We start from the raw sequence: 21,681 nt of genomic DNA on the forward strand, positions 1-21,681 counted from the left end.
AGGCGGAACAAAAGCCAGGCCGGTCTCCCTCGCCCACCAACCCCGACTGGGGAGGTTCCCTCACCCGCCGCCTCCCGCTCCGGTTCCCTGCGGGCAGGTCGCAGCTGGCGCCGGAGCGGGGGGCTTCTAGCGGCGGCTATTTCGCCCGCGGAAGGAGAGTTTCGCTCGCCGCAGCGCGGCAGGGAACGATGCGCCGCCCCGCCCCGCCCCGCCGGCCGCTTCCTTCAGCTCCGGCCTGCGCGCTCAGCCGAGGGCGCGCGGCCGGGCGCGGGCCGAGTCTCCCCCGTGGGGCGCGCACTCGGCGGCCGGCGCAGCGCCCGGCGCGTCAGCAGAGCCAGCAGCGGGGCCGCGGCCCAGCTGGAGGCGCCGCGGGAGCGCGCGCAGGCGGCCTGGGCGGGGAAGGCTCCGGGCAGGTTGAGGCGGCCGCGCAGCGCCGGGCCCCGCCCCCTCGCGCCGTCCCGAGCGCACTGCGGGGGCTCTGTGAGCGGCGCCGCCCCCGGCCCCTTGGCGGGAGCCGAGCTCGGGCCCGCCTGGCGCGAGCGGCGCAGCGGCTGGCTCCCCGGGCTCCAGTTCCGGCTCGCTGGCCAATGGCGGCCAGTCGCGCTCCGGGAAGGAGAGGCGTGGCGCCGGCGCGGGCCAATGGGAGACGACGGGGGCCGGGGCTCCCTATATAAGGTGGGCCCCGGGCAGGCCGCCGCTGCTTTTGCGGTGCTGCTCAGACCCGTCGCGCGTCTGCCGCTACCGGAGGCCCCGCCCGTCAGCCGGAGACATGGTCAGGGGAGGGCGCGGCAGGTTCCCAGCGCCGCTGGGGCCGGGTCCTGGGCTGGGCAGGGGTCCCCTGAGCTGCGGGTCCGGGGGCGCCGGAGCCCCCGTGCGCGGAGCGGGCACGGGTCTGCTTCTCGCGGGCGCGCCGGGGCGGGGTCCGGTGCAAGGCCGCGGCGGGGATTGAGCGCTTGGGGGTGGCGGCGGGGCCCGGCAGCCTGGGGCCTTGAGTCCAGGGCGACTGCAGGGAGTGTATGTGGGGAAGCTGATTTCTCTTGGTAGCGCAGCTCCCGGCCAGCATCCTGCAGACGGAGCTTTCAGTGGTGGCTGCACATGCTGACCCCTTCTCCTGTGCGAACTAACAAGGTTTCAAAGAAGCCGTGGTTCAAAATGGTGGTTGCTTTCCAAAGAACATGGCTGCCCTTCCCGATCCCCGCTGCCGCATCTCGCTACAGGCAAGATGGTGAAGTGCTCTCTAAAAAAGCAAGGTTCAGAGCAGCAGCGGTGTTAGTCTGTATCCGCGAAAAGAACAGGAGGCCTTATGGCACCTTAGAGACTAACACTTACTTGAGCATAAGCTTTTGGGAGCTACCGCTCACTTAACAAACCAAGAATTAATTTGCCCAGATGTAATTGGGCTAGAGAGAATTTCAAGTGATGATTACTCAACTGCATTTCCTGGATGCATGCCACTGAGACGCTGGGTGACTTCTAAGGCTAGATCTTAACTCTTACATAGAAATCTCTTCATGCGGAGTTGGTTCCAGCACTTTCCTGTAAGATTTCTTCAGGGAGTTCTCTGACCACAGCACATGCTCAAAATACACCTTTACAAAAGTGTTTTGCTTAGGATTCAGTGCTCTAAAGGGCTTGACAAAGTATAAGATGGCAATTTGTATGCTAGCTTTTTAACATTATGGATGTGTATTAGGGCTCATGTGTCTTACGGGAACCCGTAAAACTCCAAACGGGTTGGTTGTTTTTCCCGATAGGCATGCTTATGCGGTTAGAAATCTAGTCTCAAATTAGTTATAAAATGAATCTGTCTGAGTTAGACTTAAAAATAACTTGTACCTGAATTCTTAGTCTTGTTACTGCAGTTTTAGACAAATGCTTAAATTGTCTAGCGCATGCTGCTTTTCTTCCAAATATGAGATCACTGAAGCTACTTCTCGTGAAGTGAGCTGTAGCTCATGAAAGGTTATGCTCAAATAAATTTGTTAATCTCTAAGGTGCCACAAGTACTCCTTTTCTCTTCTCTTGAAAATGAATATCACACTTCAGCAGATGCTTGACGTTTGTTCCTTTACATGGATTGCATAATAACAGGCAGTGAAATCAATGGACAGCAGTGTCCTAGCTACAGGAATCTGTTTTTTCCCCACTTGGTCTAAGTATGCTTTTCTACAGACCAACTTGCGTACAGCTAGTACATTCAGGCATTGGTATGGTAGACAAGGCCTAGGAAGAAGAAAGCTTTTCCAGTTTATTAAACTACTCTGCTATAAAATGCATGTGCCTAGTTGGAGTGCCTGGAAAGTTGTGCTGCAACTTCAAGGATGAGAGTGAGGCAAATTTGGCCAAGAAGTTTGAGCTACAGGTGCCCCCAGAAAGGTAGCACTGCATAGACTCAGAGCAAATTGAGGAGATTCTATACAAATCTTACAGCCCTAGACCACCTGGCACTGATCTAGGTTGGAGCTTTCAGAGGTGCTCAGTGCCCACGTGGGTACCTAACTGTGAGCTCGCCTGAAAATGTGGCCTCTTAATGTTGGGCTGAGCACTTCTAGCCATGAGCGTCACAAATGGGAGCTGTTGGAAACTTGACCTGAACTCTTTTGAAAATCCAGACCAAAAGGTCCAGCTCCACAAATACACAAATGAAAAATTATTAGCTGGCTTATTTGGTTCTGTGGAGTGAGCAGTTTTTGGCCAAACAGTGCCTTGCAGGGACTTGGACTGGAAGATAACTCTGCCATATATGCTATTTCTGACTTGTGACTTTTATCGTGGGTCTTGCAATACTTGGTGTTTGTCTTAAATCTCCAGTTCCTGATTATGTGAGGCTCTTAGATTTTTTTAATGAAAGCTAGCCTGCATGGCGAGAATCTTGAGAATGTGACCTGTGAAGGCTCAAACCAGAAGGCAAATAAACAGAAACAAAAACTTTGTTACACAGTTCTAAAAATCATGAGTTTTGCAGGGCTGATGTGTGATTTGGTTCTGTGTGTGGGTGTTTTTTGTTGTGTTGTTTTTGCTTGAAGGAATCCCAGCTGAGAGCAGGCTCCTAGTGGAAGGCCTAGTGAGTGAATGAGTGCCCACAAAGTACCCTTTGGCCTGTTGGCAGAGCTGCTGGTCTTGAAGCCAGACTCATGAGTTCAGGTCTCTTGATCTGCTGATGCCTGTTAATATTTCTGTGCACTTTGCTGGTCTTGTTAGTTTGCAGCTAAAATAAGAGGTTGCACAAGGTCAGAACAGGCAGAGCTGGAATTCAGACTTAAGCCCATGTGTCTTAAAGACTTGGTCTACCCTACAGAGTTAGGTCTATGTACAGCAGCCTATCTCAACTTGTCTGTCTACGCCAGGGGTCTCAAACACGCGGCCTGCGGGGTTATTTTCTGCGGCCCGCCAGCTCCCTGCAGTGCCCCCCAGCGTTTACCTAGAGCGGCTCTGCCCCGGCCAGGAAGGAGTTGGAATGGGGGCTGGGAAGGGGTAGGAAGAGGTGGGGCGGGGCAGGGCCTCATGGAATGGGTGGAGTGGGGGTGGGGCAGGGACAGCAGGGGAGGGGTCAGTGATGTGGCCCTCGGGCCAGTGTACTAGTCCTCATGTGGCCTTCGTGGTCATTTGAGTTTGAGACCCCTGGTCTAGACTACAGCGTTGCCCTGCCAATGTAAGTTGCCCACTACACCCAATCTAATAATCTCTGCAAAGAGGTGTAGTGCTTAGGTCAGTGTAGTTAGGCCTTACCATTTGATGGGAGCACAGACGTCTTCAGCAGCTTTCCTGGTGCACATCCCTATCCAGGACATCTGTAGAGCTGCAGCGTGGTCCTCTCATCACATGTTTACTGCTCATTATGCCATCACTCAGCAGGCCAGAGATAATGCTGGGTTTGGCAGAGCTGTGTTGCAGTCTACATGTCCATGAACTCCTACCCACCTCCAGGGGTACTGCTTTGGAGTCGCCTAATATGGAATGGACGTGAGCAAGCACTTGAAGACAGTTACCTTTTCCATCACTGGTGTTCTTCAAGATGTGTTGCTCATGTCCATTCCACAGCCCACCCTCCTTCCCCACTGTTGGCGTTTCTGGCCAGAAGGAAGGGGGGCAGCAACGCCCCTGGTACCACGCCATCCGAGCGCCACTCCAGAGGGCACCAGAGCCAGTCCCCTATGGATACTGCTGAGGGAAAAACTTCCAGCACTGTGCATGTGGCAAGCACACACACCTAATATGGAATGGAGATGAGCAGCACATCTCGAACAGCAGTTACCACAAAGGTAACTGTCTTATCCAGGGGGAGGGGACGCTCCCAACATCAGCCCCTGCCTTCTTCCCTGCCTGGGCTCAGCACAGGGCTCAGCACAGCAGTCTTTTCCTCCCTCCCCCAGCAGTAGCCTGCCCTGCATGCCTGTGGCTGTGTTCCTAGTGCCAGGGAGAGCAGGATTCCATGTTAATGTTTCTGTGGTTCCCACTGAGTTCTCCCACAGCCTCCTCTGCCCACAGGCCAAGATGATCTACCCCTCCCCGTAGTCCAGGCAGGAGTGCATTTGCTGCCCTCGTGCTCAGCTGGGCAGTAGCTATGTCAGTTCTGCACCCTGAGGAATTTCCACAATTCCTTGAGCTTTGTGTAGCTGGATGCATGGCAATGGAGTTCAAAGCAGTGAGCAGATCTGTCACAGTGGGCATTGTGGGATACTTCTTGGAGGCTAGTTATGGCAGTGTAACGAACACAGTATCTACACTGATGCTTTGCTTTGTTTGCCACAAAAAGTTCAATCCCTCTCAACAAGGTGGCTTTATTTTGCCGTCAAAACGGAAGAGTTGTCACCAAAAGTAGCATTATAGGGTGTACACCTCCACTGTTTTGTTGACAGAAGCTGCTTTTGCCAACTAAACTGTGTAGTGTAGACAAGGCTTAAGTATGGACTTGGCAGCATAAATCCAGGCACCTATGTTTGAATGTTAGCCTTTGTTTTTAGCCCTCAGCTGGAAGGCACTTTAGTAGACTACAGAAATGAACAGAGTTGGGACACTAAGACTCTAGTGTTTCAATTGCAGCTTTGTTATGACTTGTGTAGTTGAGATCAGGTTGATGAACCTCGGCCTCAACTCACCCCTCTATTAAATATAAATCCCTGCCTACTTTTCAGGGGTGTGGCAAGGACTGGTTTGTACAAGCAGGCCTGTTGAACGTGGACAGTCAAGCCACACCTTTACATATTAAAAAGGGCACTGAGAAGTTGTGTGTGGGGTTATTGTTTTTTTGTAATTTGGGGCAGAGTCCATATTCTGTGAGTTTAAAGGTGGAGTTGTCACTTTGATACTGGCTTCTGACCGGCTGTGCTAAGCTGGGAACCGTGTGAGTGTTGAGTAGTTGAGTTGGCTGGTGGGGGTGCAGCAGAACTTTGCTCAGACAGTGTTAGGCGATCTCTCAGCCCTGACTAGTTTGGGAAAAGAAAATAATCCTACTTACACTAAGATAGACATGCAAAGCAGTGCATGCATCTATAGCTTTGTGTAAGAACCTAAAGTTCCATATTTTTATGAATTCAACACTGGGGGGATCATTTTACAAACCATTACTTTCCTTGCAGGATGAACAACTTAAACTTGTTCAGAGTGTACCATAAATGAAACGTGCCACAAGTACTCCTGTTCTTTTTGCGGATACAGACTAACACTGCTGCTACTCTGAAACCTGTCTAAATGAAGTGGTGAAGGGGTGGCAGTTAGGATCAGTTTTATGTACTGTTAAGACTAATGGGATAGGGAAGGCTTGTTTTCTGGCCTTGTATATGCTAATTTAAAAGGGGAAAAATGAAATAGCCTCAGTTTTCTTTAAAATATTGTGCTCCCTCTGGTGGTGTGCTGCAGCAGATAACTAAATTAACTACTGGAACTGGGGTGGCACAGATAATGATGACATACAGGCTGGTGCTGGCCGATTGAGTGGGATTTGAACCTTTAATTACATTCAAAATGGAAAAAATCAATATTTCTCAAATAGAGAGAGGACAGAATTTGCTGGAGAAGTGGGGGAAGGAGGTGAAATTTTGCATTCAGGTCTCTGAGAGGACATGAGCAATGAAGAGATGAATGAGCCTATAAGATGTTACTTGACAATGTCCAAATGGTTTTTCTAGGTGAAAATAGATGACTGAAGGAAGGTTTTGTGTTACAGTTCGAATCTGTTCAAATTGTCACTAATCCTAATACAATGAGGCCAATGTTACGGGTGCAGTTTTAATAATTCTGCAGTATGGTAGTTCCAAACTGTTTGTGCTGGATATTTTGCTTGTTAAGAAAGCCACTGTTCCTGCCAAGAAACCTTAATTTTCTTTTTTCTCTGTACAGCGTGAGTGCATCTCGGTCCACGTTGGCCAAGCTGGTGTGCAGATTGGCAATGCATGCTGGGAACTCTACTGCTTGGAGCATGGCATTCAGCCCAATGGCACCATGCCGAGTGACAAAACAATTGGTGGTGGTGATGATTCATTTAACACCTTCTTCAGCGAGACTGGTGCAGGAAAGCATGTCCCCCGTGCTGTGTTTGTGGATCTGGAACCTGCAGTGATAGGTAAATACAGTCAGCAGTGTTGTATTGCTTTGTAAGACACATGCCATGGGAACTGGCATAACTGACAGGCTGGAATGTTGGTCTGAGGTTCCTATTTTCTGTTTCTGTTATGCCTTAAACATTCTAAATGCTTTAAATTCTCTCTGTACAAAGCTTACCCCAAGTATGTAATCATTACTCTTCTTCCAAGCAATGCATAAGATTTTCTGCTTTTTCATTACCTCTAGACAAGGCACCTCAATTAAAAAGAAGTACTTCAAAGTTGGAAGAATTTCCAAGACATTAAACACTTTGCTGACATATTGTTTCATGGGTAAAGCATCTACAGGCACCAGCAGCCTTTTCGGATTTACTGGGTACTATACATCCTGAGAGTTCTCTAAGCACCTTGCTATTGTGCATTAAAAATATTCTGTGTGCTCTGTGGCTTTGCATTTTGTTTTCCTTCAACAGTAACCGCACTCGTGGAAACCAACATGACTGAGTTGACGACTTGTAATACTTGCTAGTGTCTCTCTTCTGCAATTCTTTCTCAATCCCCTTTCCTCCCCCCATCAGCATCCTCCTCTTAGCTTGGCTAGCATCTTCCAGCTACTGTTTCCTCTTGACTTTTTCCAACCTCTTTATAAAATTACTTATGCACTTTGTGACTGCCCACCGCCCCTTTTGCTGTCGTCCTCGGTTTCTCACTTTGACTCTTCAGTCCATGGTTCTTGTGCATGCCTTGCAGTGCTAATGCAAAAAGGTCTGGCAAAGACTGTGCTTTAAACCAGTGCAGATATCTCCTAGCAAGTCCATTTCATTTGGTGATTCTGTTTTTGTTTTTGTTTTTTGTTTTTTCGAAAAAAGTTTTCCCTTAAATATCAGCTTGCTAGGTTACAAATGATGTTGGGTAAATTGTCTTACAGATCTGCACCAATAAGTAAGGTAACTGTCCCTTCAAATCTCTCATGCTGTCATAAGCTTTTTTAAAAATAAAAAAATCATAGTCATAGAATCATAGAATATCAGGGTTGGAAGGAAGTCATCTAGTCCAACCCCCTGCTCAAAGCAGGACCAATCTGATTTAACTTTTTGGGTTAAAAGCAGAATATATGCAAAAACAGCAGGCAACTTCATCTGGAGTTAATTATAAAACCCAATATTACTTTCTCCCTGTCTGGCTTTAATTAAACTCTGTGATATCTCATTACCATACATTCTAGAATTGCTAAAGCCAAATGGGATAGCAAGTGCTGTGCTGAACATTCCTGCTGCCAAACCACAAAGTGCAGGGTGAGTTTTACGTCCATACAGATTTTTTTTCCAGATGGTGGAAGATCTTGGCTTCCAAAAAAGCTTCTCTGTCCTTGGCTAGTGAGATGGTAGGATGTTCTCAGGTAGGCACACACAGGACCTTGTGACATCTAGGACTGAATAGCAACTAGGACAATCCAGTTCTTTGAGTGTTAAGCTGTATAAATATTCCACAGTTGGTGATTGCTCATTCAGTGTGCTCACATTGGAGAATTTTCTAGTCAGGAGTGTCTTTTGGGGCAGTCCAAGTGCTCTTCCTCTCATGTGCTCGCAAGGGTATAAAGGGTTGAACAACTCTGCTACACCCAGTTTCTTCTCTGCAGCCTGTGGTACCTGAAGAGATCTGCACCAACAGTATTTAACCTCCACTTAGGCATTGTAGTTACGGTGAGGTCTGTGGGGGGAAAAGGAGGTCTTCCCACCCCAAGGGTGCCAACAGTACCCCCGGACTTTAACTGCTCATCGTGCAAGGTAGTTATCCCTGTGAATATCTTCTTGGTTGCACCAACCTGCTTTGACACTGACCAGGCAGCAGATTTGACTCTGTGCCTGAGGACAGCATTCAATTCATTCTAGGATCATTGCCTTCCCTTCCTTTTGGCAACCATCAGGGTTATTTCCATCAACCTTGGTCCATCGTCACCTCAGAGTGTTGGGTATTGGAGGTGGTCCAAAGAAGCTATGCTGTTCAGTTCCTATCCTCTCCCTGTCCCTCCTTAGGGACCCCTCCCTTAGACAGAAATGCAGTCCCTTTTTTGCAGTGGGCTCTATAGAGGAGGTACTTCCTCAGTAGAGAGGAGAGAAGTTCTGTTCAAGGTACTACTTCATCCCCCAAGAAGACAAGGAGCCTTCGCTGAATACCAGCCTCAAATGCCTGAACACTTATGTCAAGAAATGCAAGTTCAAGATGGTCTCCCTCACATCAGTCATCCCATCCCTATATCAGGAGAACTCTTGACCTCAGGGATATGTGTTTTCACATCATGTCTGGTGCTCAAGCACTTTCCAAGGTTTGTGTTGGACAGCAATCACTACCAATACCAAGTTTTGCCTTTTGGGCTCTCAGTGGTGCTCCACATATTTATGAAGTGCCTTGCAGTGGTGGCCTACCTTGGATGCACTGACATCCAGATGGTCTTGTGCTTAAGCAAGTGGCTGGTCATGGCCACTAAATCTCAGGTCTGAACCAACATCCTGTCCATTCTCCAGCTGTTTGCACATCTAGGCCTGCTGGGGAATGAGAAGAAATCCACATTAACACCTGTATGGCACATAAAATTCATTGGGACCATATCGCCTCTCCATGGAGTAACTGCCTAACTACCACTTGACAGGTTCTGGATGGTGCATGATCTCTAGTCCCACCTATGGTCCCAACTCCTGATGCACCTAAGATCCTGCCTTGAGCTGCTGGGTCTTATGGCAGCACCTACATTCTTTGCCCTGCCCACAAAACACTCTGCTTCCAGAGACTTTATGCATAGCAGTCCTAGGTCTACTGGCTGGATCTCCCTCAGGTAGTCCTCCAGTCTCTAGATTCACAAGATCCCCAGTTCACTTTCAAGGGCCTGGGGGAGATTGTAATCCCATGCAGTATCTTTGGGGACCATATTGTATTAAGCTAATGAATTGCTGTGGATCAGGGATTTTATGCAACTTTTGATGGAGGGTTACCATAGTACCTCCAGGAACCAAAAACAGTAGAGGTTACTAAGTTGAATCACTTAAGTTGTAAACACATCCAGAGAGGTATACCCACTGGTTCAAACTGGGTTGTCCAGACACCAACAGACAAAGAAAACACTTGATATAAAAAGCTTAAACTGACTTAGGGCTGACTTTCTGTTAGCAAATAGAGGCCCTTCTGCCCAAAGGGGAGCCCCAACTGTTACAGAAGGGTTGGAAGACTTTGACCAGCTAGGACCCCGTAAGATGGATGGGTACCTCCTGATCTGTTCACAATATGCTTAAATCTGTTTGTTTCCTCTGTAATGCTTTTACCTTAAGAATAAATGTCTTTGTTTAGAAAGAGTTGTATGGTAACTTGTAACTGTTGGCACTTGTAACACTGTTCATAGCCCATGGAGAGCTATTTAATATCTGTATCAATGACCTGAAAGGAAATATTAAAATCATCACTGACCAAGTTTGCAGATGACCCAAAAATTGAGGGAGTCATGAATAAAGAGGTCATCGATTCAGAGTGATCTAGATTACTTGGTAAAGTGGGTGCAAGCAAACTGGGTTTTTAATATGGCTAAATGTAAATGTATCCATCTATGAACAAAGAATGTGGCCCATCCTTGCAGGATGGGGGACTTTATCCTGGGAAAAACAGACTCTGAAAAAGAATTGGGGGGTCATTGTGGATAATCAGCTGAACACGAGCTCCCAGTGTGGCGCTGTGGCCGAAGGGGCTAATGTGTTCCTGGGGTGCATAAACATGGGAATCTTGAGCAAGAGTAGTTACATTACTTTATTTCTGCATTCGACAACTGCTAAGGATTGAAAATATGCCTATAGTGAGTCTCAAGGAACTCAACCTATTTAGCTGAGCAAAGTGAAGGTCAAGGGGTGACTTGATTAGTCTGTAAGTATCTAAATGGGGAACAAATATTTAATAATGCCTCTTCAATCCAGCAGAGAAAGTTCTAATGTTTCAATTTCCAGCCATTGGATCTAGACTAATTCAGTCTGGAAATAAGGCCTAAACTTTTAACAGTGAAAGTAATTAATGATTGGAACAATGTACAAAGGGTTGTGATGGCTTCTCCCTCATTGACAATCCTTAAATCAAGATTGGCAGTTTTTCTAGAAATCTACTCTTAAGAACTACTTTGCAGAAGTTTCCTGAACTTAGAATCTCAGCATCCTAGACTTCTTCCGAAGGTGTTGTCAGAATCCACATCAGTGAGGTCCTGTACCTACCTGTGTTCTTCTCCAAATCTCATGCTGGCAGAGAGGAGTATAGGCTGCACCCACTGAACATGCACAGAGCCATATTGTTCTACCTGGACAGGATGAAATCCTTCCAGAAGTCTCCCAGGTTGTTTCTGGCTTACACAGAAAGAATCAAAGGATGGGCTGTATTTACACAGGATATCAAAATGTGCAACAGCAGAAAAGGACCTGGCAAAGTACAAGTCCACTCCACCAGGGACCAGTCCACCTCTGTAGCCTCTCTAGCAAACTTGCCAGTCCAGGATATTTGAAAAGCAGTGACCTGGTTGTCTGTACGCATTTTAGCAAAGCACTACACATTGGTGCAAGCAGCCAGGGGTGATGGACGATCGTGTTAGTCTGTGTTCTTTAGGGGAAAAATAGTGGGCTATCACACAAGGAAGAGTTTACTTACCTGCACGGTATTGGGTGCTCTATGAGGTGTTTGGTCTGGACACCTATTCCATGGCCCATTCGCCATCCCTGCTACTTTGGAGTCCTGATGTCATTGGCTCTTGTGAAAGAACTGGTGTTGGGGTGATTCTGCCCATCATGCCCTTGTGAAGCACACCAGGAAGGAAGGGTGCATGCACCAATCCAAGTATACTCCTGACTAGAACAGTCTCTGGCACTTGTGCACTGGACATGTGCTCGCCAACTGCAGAACAGTCCACATCTCAAACATCAGTTACTGTATGGGTAAGTGTCCCCACTTCTAACTTCTCTTCCAAGTGACACGCAGATTGCTGTGAAGAATGATGACTAGTACAACAATCAACATGCTTTTTCATACTGCCAAAGGCAAGGTCTTACATCTAGTAAAAAAAGACGGAGGACTGCATCCTGGACAGAGACTATTGAGTAGAAGTAGAGGTGATGATATAGCATTGGTGAGACCACAACTGAAATTTTGTGTCTAGTTCTAGGATCCATATTTTAAAAATGATGTAGAAAAATTGGAAGGGGCCCAGAAGAGCTTTGAAAACATTGGGAGGAAGAGAGGGACAGAAAGTTGAAATGACTTGCTCCTGGTTGATAAGTAAACTGCACAGGGAGAAGATTGCCTTTGTTAGTTTGAAGAATAAGATTAAATGGCTAAGGTTAATCTAGGGAAAAAATAATTAGAATAAGATGCAGATTGATAGCCATTTGGTAACCAACCATTTGAAGGAATTATCTTAAGAAGTGGTAAATGATCATTTAGGGCCAGATTTTTCAAGGTAGTTTAGCACCTGGAGTGATCTTCAAAAGCGCCTGCGCATGCTTAATTCTCTTCTGGCTCCACTGTGCGTTCAGGTACTTTGGGGCGCTCTCTGCACCTGTAGGTGCCTAAATAACTTTAAAAATCATGGGTTTTTTAAAATTCCTTAAATAGAAATTGGAAGTTTTTTCCAAATATAGCCCAGGAACTTGTGGTTGAATTAAACATTTGATGTATATTTATGTAGTAGGAAAAGAGCTTTCTCCACTGCGGAATCCTAGGAAAAAGTCTGCCTGCATAACATAGGCCAGAATCAGCCTAGATGATCATTGTGTTACACCTTTTGACTTTAGAAATCTATGAATTTATAAAATCTGGAAAATTGCTGCTTTAAATCAAAGTATTTATGAAACACAAGTTGTTTGTATAGTTTAATATTTGCCTGTGCCAGAGTGGTATTAAGGCCAAAAAATTCAAACTTGCATGTATGTTATGCCTGCAATTCCTTGATACGTAAATAGGCAACTTGATTTTCTTAGATGTTAAACATCCACTGAACCTAGTAGGCATCCTGGGTATCTTCTAGCAATGCATCTCTAAAGCCAAGCCATTTTTGTTGAGCTGTCTCGAGGTGGATTTGGGTGCCTTATTTAAGCATGTGAGCTTGAAAACTTTTGTCTAAACCAAAACTAATTTACTATAAACTCATGCACAATACTCCCTTTCCAGATGAAGTACGGAATGGGACATACAAGCAGCTTTTCCACCCTGAACAACTGATTTCTGGCAAGGAGGATGCTGCTAATAATTATGCTCGAGGTCATTACACTGTTGGGAAAGAGATAATTGACCTTGTTCTGGAGCGTACCAGGAAGCTGGTAAGTTCCAGTTTTTCTGCGCTGAAGATTCTCTTTTAAAGAACTTTCTACATTGTGGTTTGTGAGGTTTGGAAATTAATCTAGTTAAGTGCTCTGAGATGTGTGGGGCTCAGAATTCAGCACTGTAGTCTGTTGGGTGATGTACAAATGGAAAAGCTATGAAGTCAAATTCTGCTGTTTTCTTCAGCCATGTGAAAATGGACTACTCTGATCAGAGGAAAATCTAAGACACCTTGTGACTCCTCTTGGACTACAATTGAACCAGCACCATCAACTTGCCTAAAAAAAAGTTTATATCAAACCAAAAAGTTTGTGTCAAGTTTCTGACAAACCCACAAAGGCCAGGGCTGAGGTCTATCCACATAGCAGTCTGGTTTGTATTGTTATTGATGGGAAGGGACCAGTCCTTAGCTGCAGCCACTGCAGGGTTTTAGCCTCCACTCCTGAATTCTTGCTTTTGTGGGCTGAAGTCTGATCTTCATGTTCAGTGTAAAAAGAAAAGGAGTACTTGTGGCACCTTAGAGACTAACAAATTTATTTGAGCATAAGCTTTCGTGATGCTTTCACGATACATTCTGTCATGTTCCTTACAGCTCACTTCATTGGATGCATTCAGTGGAAAATACAGTGGAGAGATTTATATACATAGAGAACATGAAACAATGGGTGGTGTTACGAATTACACCTGGTAGGACACGCACAGTTCGAATCTAGGCTGAGGCACAGAAACAAAGTCCACAACTGCAGAGTTCCCAAAAGACACTAAGTTTATTACGCTCGAGCGTGGTGCCCCCCTGCTAGCCAGGAGGGGACCCTGAATGCAAATTATACAAAGGTTATATACCTTTTAGCAAAGCATGTTGCCCTCGTGCATCGGAAACCTTAGCCAATAAACAAACCCTTGTCTTATCTACCACCTATCCCTGCTTGGTGCATTCCTCGTGCTATACCAGTATGTTAATTACACAGCATGGTCCTAAAGCTATGCATCAGTAACTTTTATTATCAGGATGGGAGGCCTCACATCAAGGCCAAGAGACAGGGAGTTAGAGACTGACAAAAACCAGATACTGGGAGTCAAGGCAGGCTGAAGACAAGGAGGAGGATTTTCACAGGGATTCAATATCTAAGGATTACTCCTCCTGGTGTATGATGTGCTGGCATTTAAACAATGGTGGGCCCCAAACCAAAATGGAGTCACATGTGCTAACTTTTCCTTAACAGTGTTACCATACACACACTTTCCTTCTAACTTCATACTTTTTTATGAACAAAAATACAAAGTGGGAGAGAAACTATGACCATGCTGTGAGGTCTGAGGCCCCCTCAGTCTACGCACCATGTGGTGAACTAGCTGAGGTGAAGTCCAAGTTTATTTTCTAGCTTCTTTTAGGGGTAGAATCATAGAATATCAGGGTTGGAAGGGACTTTAGGAGGTCATCTAGTCCAACCCCCTGCTCAAAGCAGGACCAATCCCCAATTTTTTCCCCAGATCCCTAAATAGCACCCTCAAGGATTGAACTCACAACCCTGGGTTTAGCAGGCCAATGCTCAAACCACTGAGCTAGGGTAGTTAGCATGTGCTTTGCATAGTCTGTTATGGATACAGAATGCTCTTGCCAGTGCATAGAATTTCCCTCTGGTTTGGTAATATGCCATGTGTGGTGAAAGTTTCTCTACAGTATCCCCAGCTGCTTTTTGAGCCCTTGGAGTCCTTGCTCTAAACATTCAATCTAAATTAGGGATGAAGTGCCAGGGAAGTCTTTGTAAACAGTCTTTTGTGTGCACTCTAACAGACTTAACTCAATACATTCTGTCATGTTCCTTTTTCTCTTGCAAACTGTCCATGCTTGTTAATTGGTCCTGGGAGTCATTGTTGACCCCTATGTGACCCTACACCCTTGAGAAGAACATGCAGTATTAATCTTTTAACAGCTCGGAAAGATCTGAACTAGAGCTTCCTTGAATAGTCCAATATGTTGCAATTCACTTCATTGGATTCAACAGCCTCATGACATTTTCTGGGAATATGCAGGGCTTAAATACACCACTTATCACACTGGAACTTAGGATAGTAGTAGGCAGTTCTAGATCTGTACAGAACATCAAACAAATTGTTTATAAATAGTAAAATATAAGTGGATTGGTTTTTGGCTGATTCTAGACACTGTTGCTGTGCAGGGTCAATGGCTATTTGCTTAACTGACACTAAGAAAAGGAGTACAAATAAATTGGTTACGTCTCTAAGGAGCCACAAGTACTCCTTTTCTTTTTGCGAATACAGACTAGCACGGCTGCTACTCAGAAACCTGACACTAAGAAGCTGACAAATCCAGCTGTGTATGTCACTGAGGTAAAAAGGGTGTAAATAGGTCTTGGGAAATATGGTGCCACTGAAGTGGGGTGAGGTAGATCTGTATGAAGAGTACTCTCAGTAAAGGGATGTCCACGAATACTATAAGCCAGTTTGTTTTTTGGCTTCTGGGGAGGAGGGTTGTCCTGACTAATACCCTCATGGATAGATCACTTTTTTCTTGGAGCTTGAGAAGGGTTTTCACACATCTTTGAATTCATAAGAGCTGAGCAGATGTGTGAGCTCCTTGGGAAGAAGGTTTTGTTTGCTGGGGTTGTTTTTTTTTTTTTGGATTCTAAATGTTCAGACCTGCCCACTTAAAAGGTTTTTCTTTCTTTCAGGCTGACCAGTGCACTGGTTTGCAGGGCTTCCTGATTTTCCACAGTTTTGGGGGAGGCACGGGCTCAGGCTTTACTTCACTGCTGATGGAGCGCCTCTCAGTCGACTATGGAAAAAAATCCAAGTTAGAATTTGCAATCTATCCTGCACCCCAGGTCTCCACAGCGGTTGTCGAGCCATACAACTCCATTTTGACTACCCATACCACTCTGGAGCATTCCGACTGTGCCTTTATGGTTGACAATGAGGCCATTTATGACATTTGCCGTAGGAACCTGGACATTGAACGCCCTACCTACACCAACCTTAATCGCCTTATTGGTCAGATAGTGTCTTCCATTACTGCCTCCCTCAGATTTGATGGTGCCTTAAATGTGGATCTGACAGAATTTCAGACTAATCTGGTGCCTTACCCCCGTATTCACTTCCCATTGGTAACCTACTCCCCGATTATTTCAGCAGAGAAAGCCTACCATGAGCAGCTCTCTGTGTCTGAGATCACCAATGCTTGCTTTGAGCCATCCAATCAGATGGTGAAGTGTGATCCTCGCCATGGCAAGTATATGGCCTGCTGCATGTTGTACCGTGGTGATGTTGTCCCCAAGGATGTCAATGCTGCTATTGCCGCTATCAAAACCAAGCGCACAATCCAATTTGTTGACTGGTGTCCTACTGGTTTTAAGGCAAGTCTCTTACAGCTGCTAAATAATTGCACAACAAAGGAGTGAAAAGCCATTGTATATCAATGGCTTATTAAAATGTATTCCTAAAGCTGTGGTGTAGGTATCTAGTGGGCTTTATAAATATCTTATGGGTGAGAGCTTGCATTTGTTTGTGTGCAGAGCTCTTTAGACAGTTATGAAGTAAAATTAATGTCCTGCTTTTACTATTGTGGTCAGTAACTAATCACAGCCATCACCAAACCTTACAGGAAAACTAAGTGTGTTCTACTCTTTTCCAGGTTGGAATAAATTATCAGCCGCCAACAGTTGTTCCTGGCGGTGACCTAGCCAAAGTTCAGCGTGCAGTCTGCATGCTCAGCAACACCACAGCCATTGCTGAAGCATGGGCCCGTCTGGACCACAAGTTTGACTTGATGTATGCCAAACGTGCCTTTGTTCACTGGTATGTGGGAGAAGGGATGGAGGAAGGAGAATTCTCAGAGGCTCGGGAAGACTTGGCTGCACTTGAGAAGGATTATGAAGAAGTGGGCACAGACTCAATTGATGGAGAGGATGAAGGCGAGGAATATTAAATTTCACAAGTGAAATGCTAAGTCTTTCCCATTTTACTGCTTTTACCTCAGTGTAAATGGGAAACCTCTCATGAATGTAAATCCATTGTGGGTTTTTTGTTTTTTTAAGTATTCCATACCAACCTGCTTAGAATAAACCTTTTTAATCAGGACCATTTGCTATCCTTTAACTTTGCAACAACTGACTCATTCCACCATATATAAATGAATAGCCAAAGTTCTACATATTAATATCTGTATCTGAGTGACAAGCACGTTTTTAATTATGAAAATGACAGTCCAAGTGCCTTATACAATTTACCAGAACAACTTCCAGAACTTCATTCCTTCTAATAAAGGAATGGAATAGCCTTCCAAGGGGAGCAGTGGAGGCAAAACACATATTTGACTTCAAGACTAAGCTTGATAAGTTTATGGAGGGGATGGTATGATGGGATAGCCTAATTTTGGCAATTAATTGATCTTTGACTATTAGCAGTAAATATGCCCAATGGCCTGTGATGGGACACTAGGATAGGGTGGGATCTGAGTTACTACAGAGAATTCTTTCCTGGGTGTCTGGCTGGTGAGTCTTGCCCACATGCTCTGGGTTTAGCTGATCGCCATATTTGGGGTTGGGAAGGATTTTTCCTCCAGGGCAGATTGGCAGAGGCCCTGGGGGGTTTTCACCTTCCTCTGCAGTGTGGGGCACAGGTCACTCGCTGCAGAATTCTCTGCACCTTGAAGTCTTTAAACCACGACTTGAGGACTTCAATAGCTCAGACATAGGTTTGGGGTTTGTTACAGGAGTGGGTGGGTGAGATTCTGTGGCCTGTGTTGTGCAGGAGGTCAGACTAGACTATCATAATGGTCCCTTCTGACCTTAAAGTCTATATCTGTGGTGCCAGTTCAGGTGCAAATGGTCCATATTTGCCTTTTGTACATTTCAATTAATAGGTTCTCTAAGACGAAACTTCACTCTGAAAAATCACGTAGATTGGCGCTTCGTAGCTTGCAGAATAGCCTCTTAATGAAACTGTATAGGTAAGGCCTGTCAGGGTTCCCTCCCCACTGTGAACTCTAGGGTACATGCATGAAAGGTCCCCTAAGCTTATTTTTACCAGCTTAGGTAAAACTTCCCCAAGGCACAAATCCTTCCTTGTCCTTGGATGGGTACTGCTGCCACCACCAAGTGAGTTAGACAAAAATTCAGGAAAAGGGCCACTTGGAGTTCCTGTTTCCCTAATATATCCCCCCAAGCCCCTTCACCCCCTTTCCTGGGGAGGCTTGAGAATAATATACCAATCAAATAGGTAAACCAGGTGAGCATAGACCAGACCCTTGGGTTTTTAGGACACTACACTACACTAAAAAGCCCAATCAGATTCTTAAAAACAGAACTTTAGAATAAAGAAAAGAAAAAGCACCTCTGTAAAATTAGTATGGAAGATAACTTTACAGGGTATTCAGATTCAAAACACGGGATTCCCCTCTAGGCAAAACTTTAAAGTTACAAAAAACAGGTATAAACGTCCCTCTTAGCACAGGGAAAATTCACAAGCTAAAAGAAAGCTAAGTATAGCAAGAGAATGCGTTAGTTTATAATTTGTAATCTTAAAGGCCTATTTCAGGTATGGTTTTAGGAGAGGTTTGGGTTTTTTCTGCCTGGTCCCCCTCTCTGTCCCAAGAGAACACAGAGAAAAACTTTCAGATCTGTGGGGGAAGGTATCTTCTCCCCTTATTGGTCCTTTTGGTCAGGTGCCAACCAGGTTATCTGAGCTTCTTAACCCTTTACAGGTAAAGGAAGGATTTTATGCTACCCTTAGCTGTATGTTTATGACAGGGCCTTACCAAATTCTCTGCCATGAAAAATGTGTTAGGGACTGGGAAATCTGGTCTTTTGTGTGACTTTTACCCTATGCTATATAGACTTCATGGGGGAGACTAGTGTTCCTGAAATGTGGGGGTCCTGCCTCAAAGGGAATTGCAGGGGGGAGTTCCCAAGTTTTTTTTGGGGGGGGGGGGTGAGGAGGGTTTGCAGTTATTACCATCCTTCCTTCTGTCTTCAGAGCTGGGCACCCAGCCAAAAACTGCCACTTTCTGGGTGCCCAGCTCTGAAAGCAGCAGCTCAAATTAAGGGTGGCAATACCACACCATGCCATCCTTATTTCTGTACTGCTGTGAGCTGCTGCTCTCCAGCCACCCTGCTCTGATGGTAGTACCTCAACTCCCCCCTAAATAACCTTACAAACTCTGCCCCCAACTCCTTTTTAGGTCTGGACTCCTAAAATTACAGCACTGAAATTTCAGATTTAAATACTTGAAATCATGAAATTTACAACTTTTAAAATCCTATGACCATGTAGCAGATGACAGAACAAGGAGTAATGATCTCAAGTTGTAGGGGGGGAGGTTTAGGTTGGATATTAGGAAAAACTTTCACTAGGAGGGTGGTGAAGCACTGGAATGGGTTACCTAGGGAGGTGATGGAATCTCCTTCCTTAGAGGTTTTTACAGTCAGGCTTGACAAAGCCCTGGCTGGGATGATTTAGTTGGGGATAGGTCCTGCTTTGAGCAGGGGGTTGGACTAGATGACCTCCTGAGGTCCCTTCCAACCCTGATATATTCTGTGAAGTTGAGTAAAATGGACCCTAAGTTGGTAGGGCCTTAAGTATGGTACAGCCATGCTTCCCTGCAGCTTACACTTCATTCTTCACAGATGGGCAATGAAATTTGAACATCGGGAACTAATTTAGATTAACAGATTTATCAGCACAAGTATTTAAATGTCACAACCCTGGTAAAACTACCCTCCCTAGATTTCCCCCTCTCCTCTTCTCTCTCTCCTCCTTCCCCCACCACACACACAGTGTTTTAGGTTCCCACATGTTGAACACATACTTTGTGCTTCCTTAGGTCTCAGTAGGATTCAGCCTTTGGCATGCTTCCTTGATCCAGACTCTGCTACCCCTCTATGAAAGTGAGTCGAGCGCCTTAAGGCCCCAGGGAGCAGTACTGACCCCTTTCTCTCACACCCCAACCTTGTGGGCACTCTGACTTGTTTAGTTCACCTCTTCAGGGACATGTGATAGTCCAAGCACATAACATACTTTGGAAGGGATCCACTCATTTGGCTTTTGGTAGTCCAAGAGATGTACAGATCTAGACAAAACAAAGCACCTGTATACATCTCCCTACCTCAGTTTCCTCACCACTCTTGAGCATTATTTGGGCTTCATTTTAAGTAATCCAAGATTGTCCCTTGCTCATGGCTTCTCCAGAATATGGAGTCTCCTCTCTTGAGTACTTTGCTTTCTGCTCCTGGTCTCTTCACCCTCTAAAATGGCTCCAATCCCCTTTGGCATATGATCTGATGCTTAGTTACCATTCCCTCCCCAGAAGTTCACTTCAAAAATGGACTTGGCTTGGGTGGTGTCCAAAGGGGCTTCTGTGAACTACAGGACCTTGACATTTCAGTCCAGTATGGAAATAAAATAACAAGGAAGACAAGCCCCATGTTCACAATGGCAGCTGCAGTCTGACATATACAGGCATGTGTACCCTGCAATTAAAAATATGGAGCTGGCCTGTGCTAGCTGTAAAGGCTTATGCTAAGGGGCTGATCAACTGAGGTGTAGGTGTCTGGACTTGGGTTGGAGCTTGAGGTCCTGGGCCCTGTAAGGTGGGAGCGTCCTAGAGCTTGGGCTGCAGCCTGAGTCTGAACGTCTGCACCATAATTAAACAGTTCCTAAGCCCACGTCAGTTGGTATGGGCCAGCTGTGGATGTCTAACCGCAGCGTAGACACTTGCACTACAGTGTTTAATTTGTGCCAGGGCTGAGCCTTGACCCCTCTGGGCTCAGTGGTTCATAGCCCTGACCCTTCTGGGCTCAGCGGTTCATAGCCCTGGCACCTCTGGGCTTGCCACATTAGTTATGAAAGTGAAAAAATTGCTTCAGCTCCAGTACCTCTTTCATTACAAATTAAGCACTGCCCTACTGTCAGCCTATTCCTAAGCTGGCTGTAGACTGATTCCTGAAATTGTCACATGGCAGGGACACTTGAGCCCTATTCCTGGATCTAGGCATAATGCTGCCTTCTACTGGTGTAATTTAGGATACATCTGCGCTGCAGGTGAAGATATGTTTGTAGTATGGGGAGGTCTGTATGTGCTAGCTTTAGCGAGTAAATAGTAGTGTAGACCTCGTAGCACAGACATCAGCATAGGCGAGCAGCTGTAGTACATAGCCAGGGTCCCCAGCATGCTTGAACTCGGGCACCTCGCTTGTGCTGCTACATCTAAAACACTGGCAGGGGAGAGGCCCAGCAAGGGGCTGCAGCTGCATAAGGAGCTTGCCATCTGTTTTGCTGGAGAACTGCCTATAGCTAGTATTGCCTCAGTGTTGGGTTGGGGAATTCGGGAAGGAGATATGGCCAGGATGGCTAAGGATGTGTTGAAACAGTGTCTCTTCCCTATGCTAGGCAGCTCCTCGCAGCAGGGTTCCTGTGGTGCTCAGATTGCAGTTAAGCGTTGTTCTCAGCTCTAAGGAGCAGGTTGGCAGGGGAAACACTCTGAATCTGTCCTGTACGTTGATTTCCATCCCCCTATGGTGTAGTGGTTCCTGTGGGTCTGGGAAGAGTGATTTTCCCCACAGCAAGAGTGAATCTACCTCTGGCCTACCTCAAATCCTTTCTTGTTACTTCCACTTGGGTACAGGTCCCTCTCCAGGTGGGGGTGCCTGACCAGACGTTCAGTTACTTTGGGCAGGGAACCCCACCACTCTTCTCATTGGATCCTTGAAACAAAATCACAATAACCCTAACTTCAGTTGCATCCTTTTCTGATTGGTGCCTGGGCCTGAACTACAACCAGTCACTT

The 21,681-nt window shown here is 46.0% G+C and overlaps 1 protein-coding gene across 3 annotated transcripts; it reads left to right on the top strand.

Moving 5' to 3' along the window:
• The first annotated feature begins 606 nt into the window (after window positions 1–606).
• Window positions 607–16,976, top strand: LOC125625068 (tubulin alpha-1C chain). 3 transcript variants are annotated; one of them, XM_048826656.2, is made up of 5 exons: window positions 607–675; window positions 6,340–6,562; window positions 12,729–12,877; window positions 15,572–16,252; window positions 16,531–16,976. In XM_048826656.2, the coding sequence occupies exons 1-5, from the start codon at window positions 640–642 to the stop codon at window positions 16,822–16,824; spliced, it is 1,383 nt and encodes a 460-aa protein (XP_048682613.1). In that variant the 5' UTR covers window positions 607–639; the 3' UTR covers window positions 16,825–16,976. The 3 variants fall into 3 exon arrangements, with proteins under 3 accessions (XP_048682613.1, XP_048682614.1, XP_048682611.1); XM_048826657.1 differs by lacking the exon at window positions 607–675 and adding an exon at window positions 682–772; XM_048826654.2 differs by lacking the exon at window positions 607–675 and adding an exon at window positions 1,000–1,217.
• Window positions 16,977–21,681: the final 4,705 nt, after the last annotated feature.

The sequence above is a fragment of the Caretta caretta genome, chromosome 21, assembly GCF_965140235.1.
Source record: "Caretta caretta isolate rCarCar2 chromosome 21, rCarCar1.hap1, whole genome shotgun sequence".
In the NCBI taxonomy this organism is placed as follows: Eukaryota; Metazoa; Chordata; order Testudines; family Cheloniidae; genus Caretta; species Caretta caretta.

Bases quoted from the DNA above. Each gene is read 5' to 3' on its own strand.
- LOC125625068 (XM_048826654.2), top strand. From the start codon at position 1,176: ATGGCTGCCCTTCCCGATCCCCGCTGCCGCATCTCGCTACAG. The intron at 12,878-15,571 runs GTAAGTTCCAGT...TCTTTCTTTCAG, and splicing joins TGGAGCGTACCAGGAAGCTG to GCTGACCAGTGCACTGGTTT. The intron at 16,253-16,530 runs GCAAGTCTCTTA...ACTCTTTTCCAG, and splicing joins GGTGTCCTACTGGTTTTAAG to GTTGGAATAAATTATCAGCC.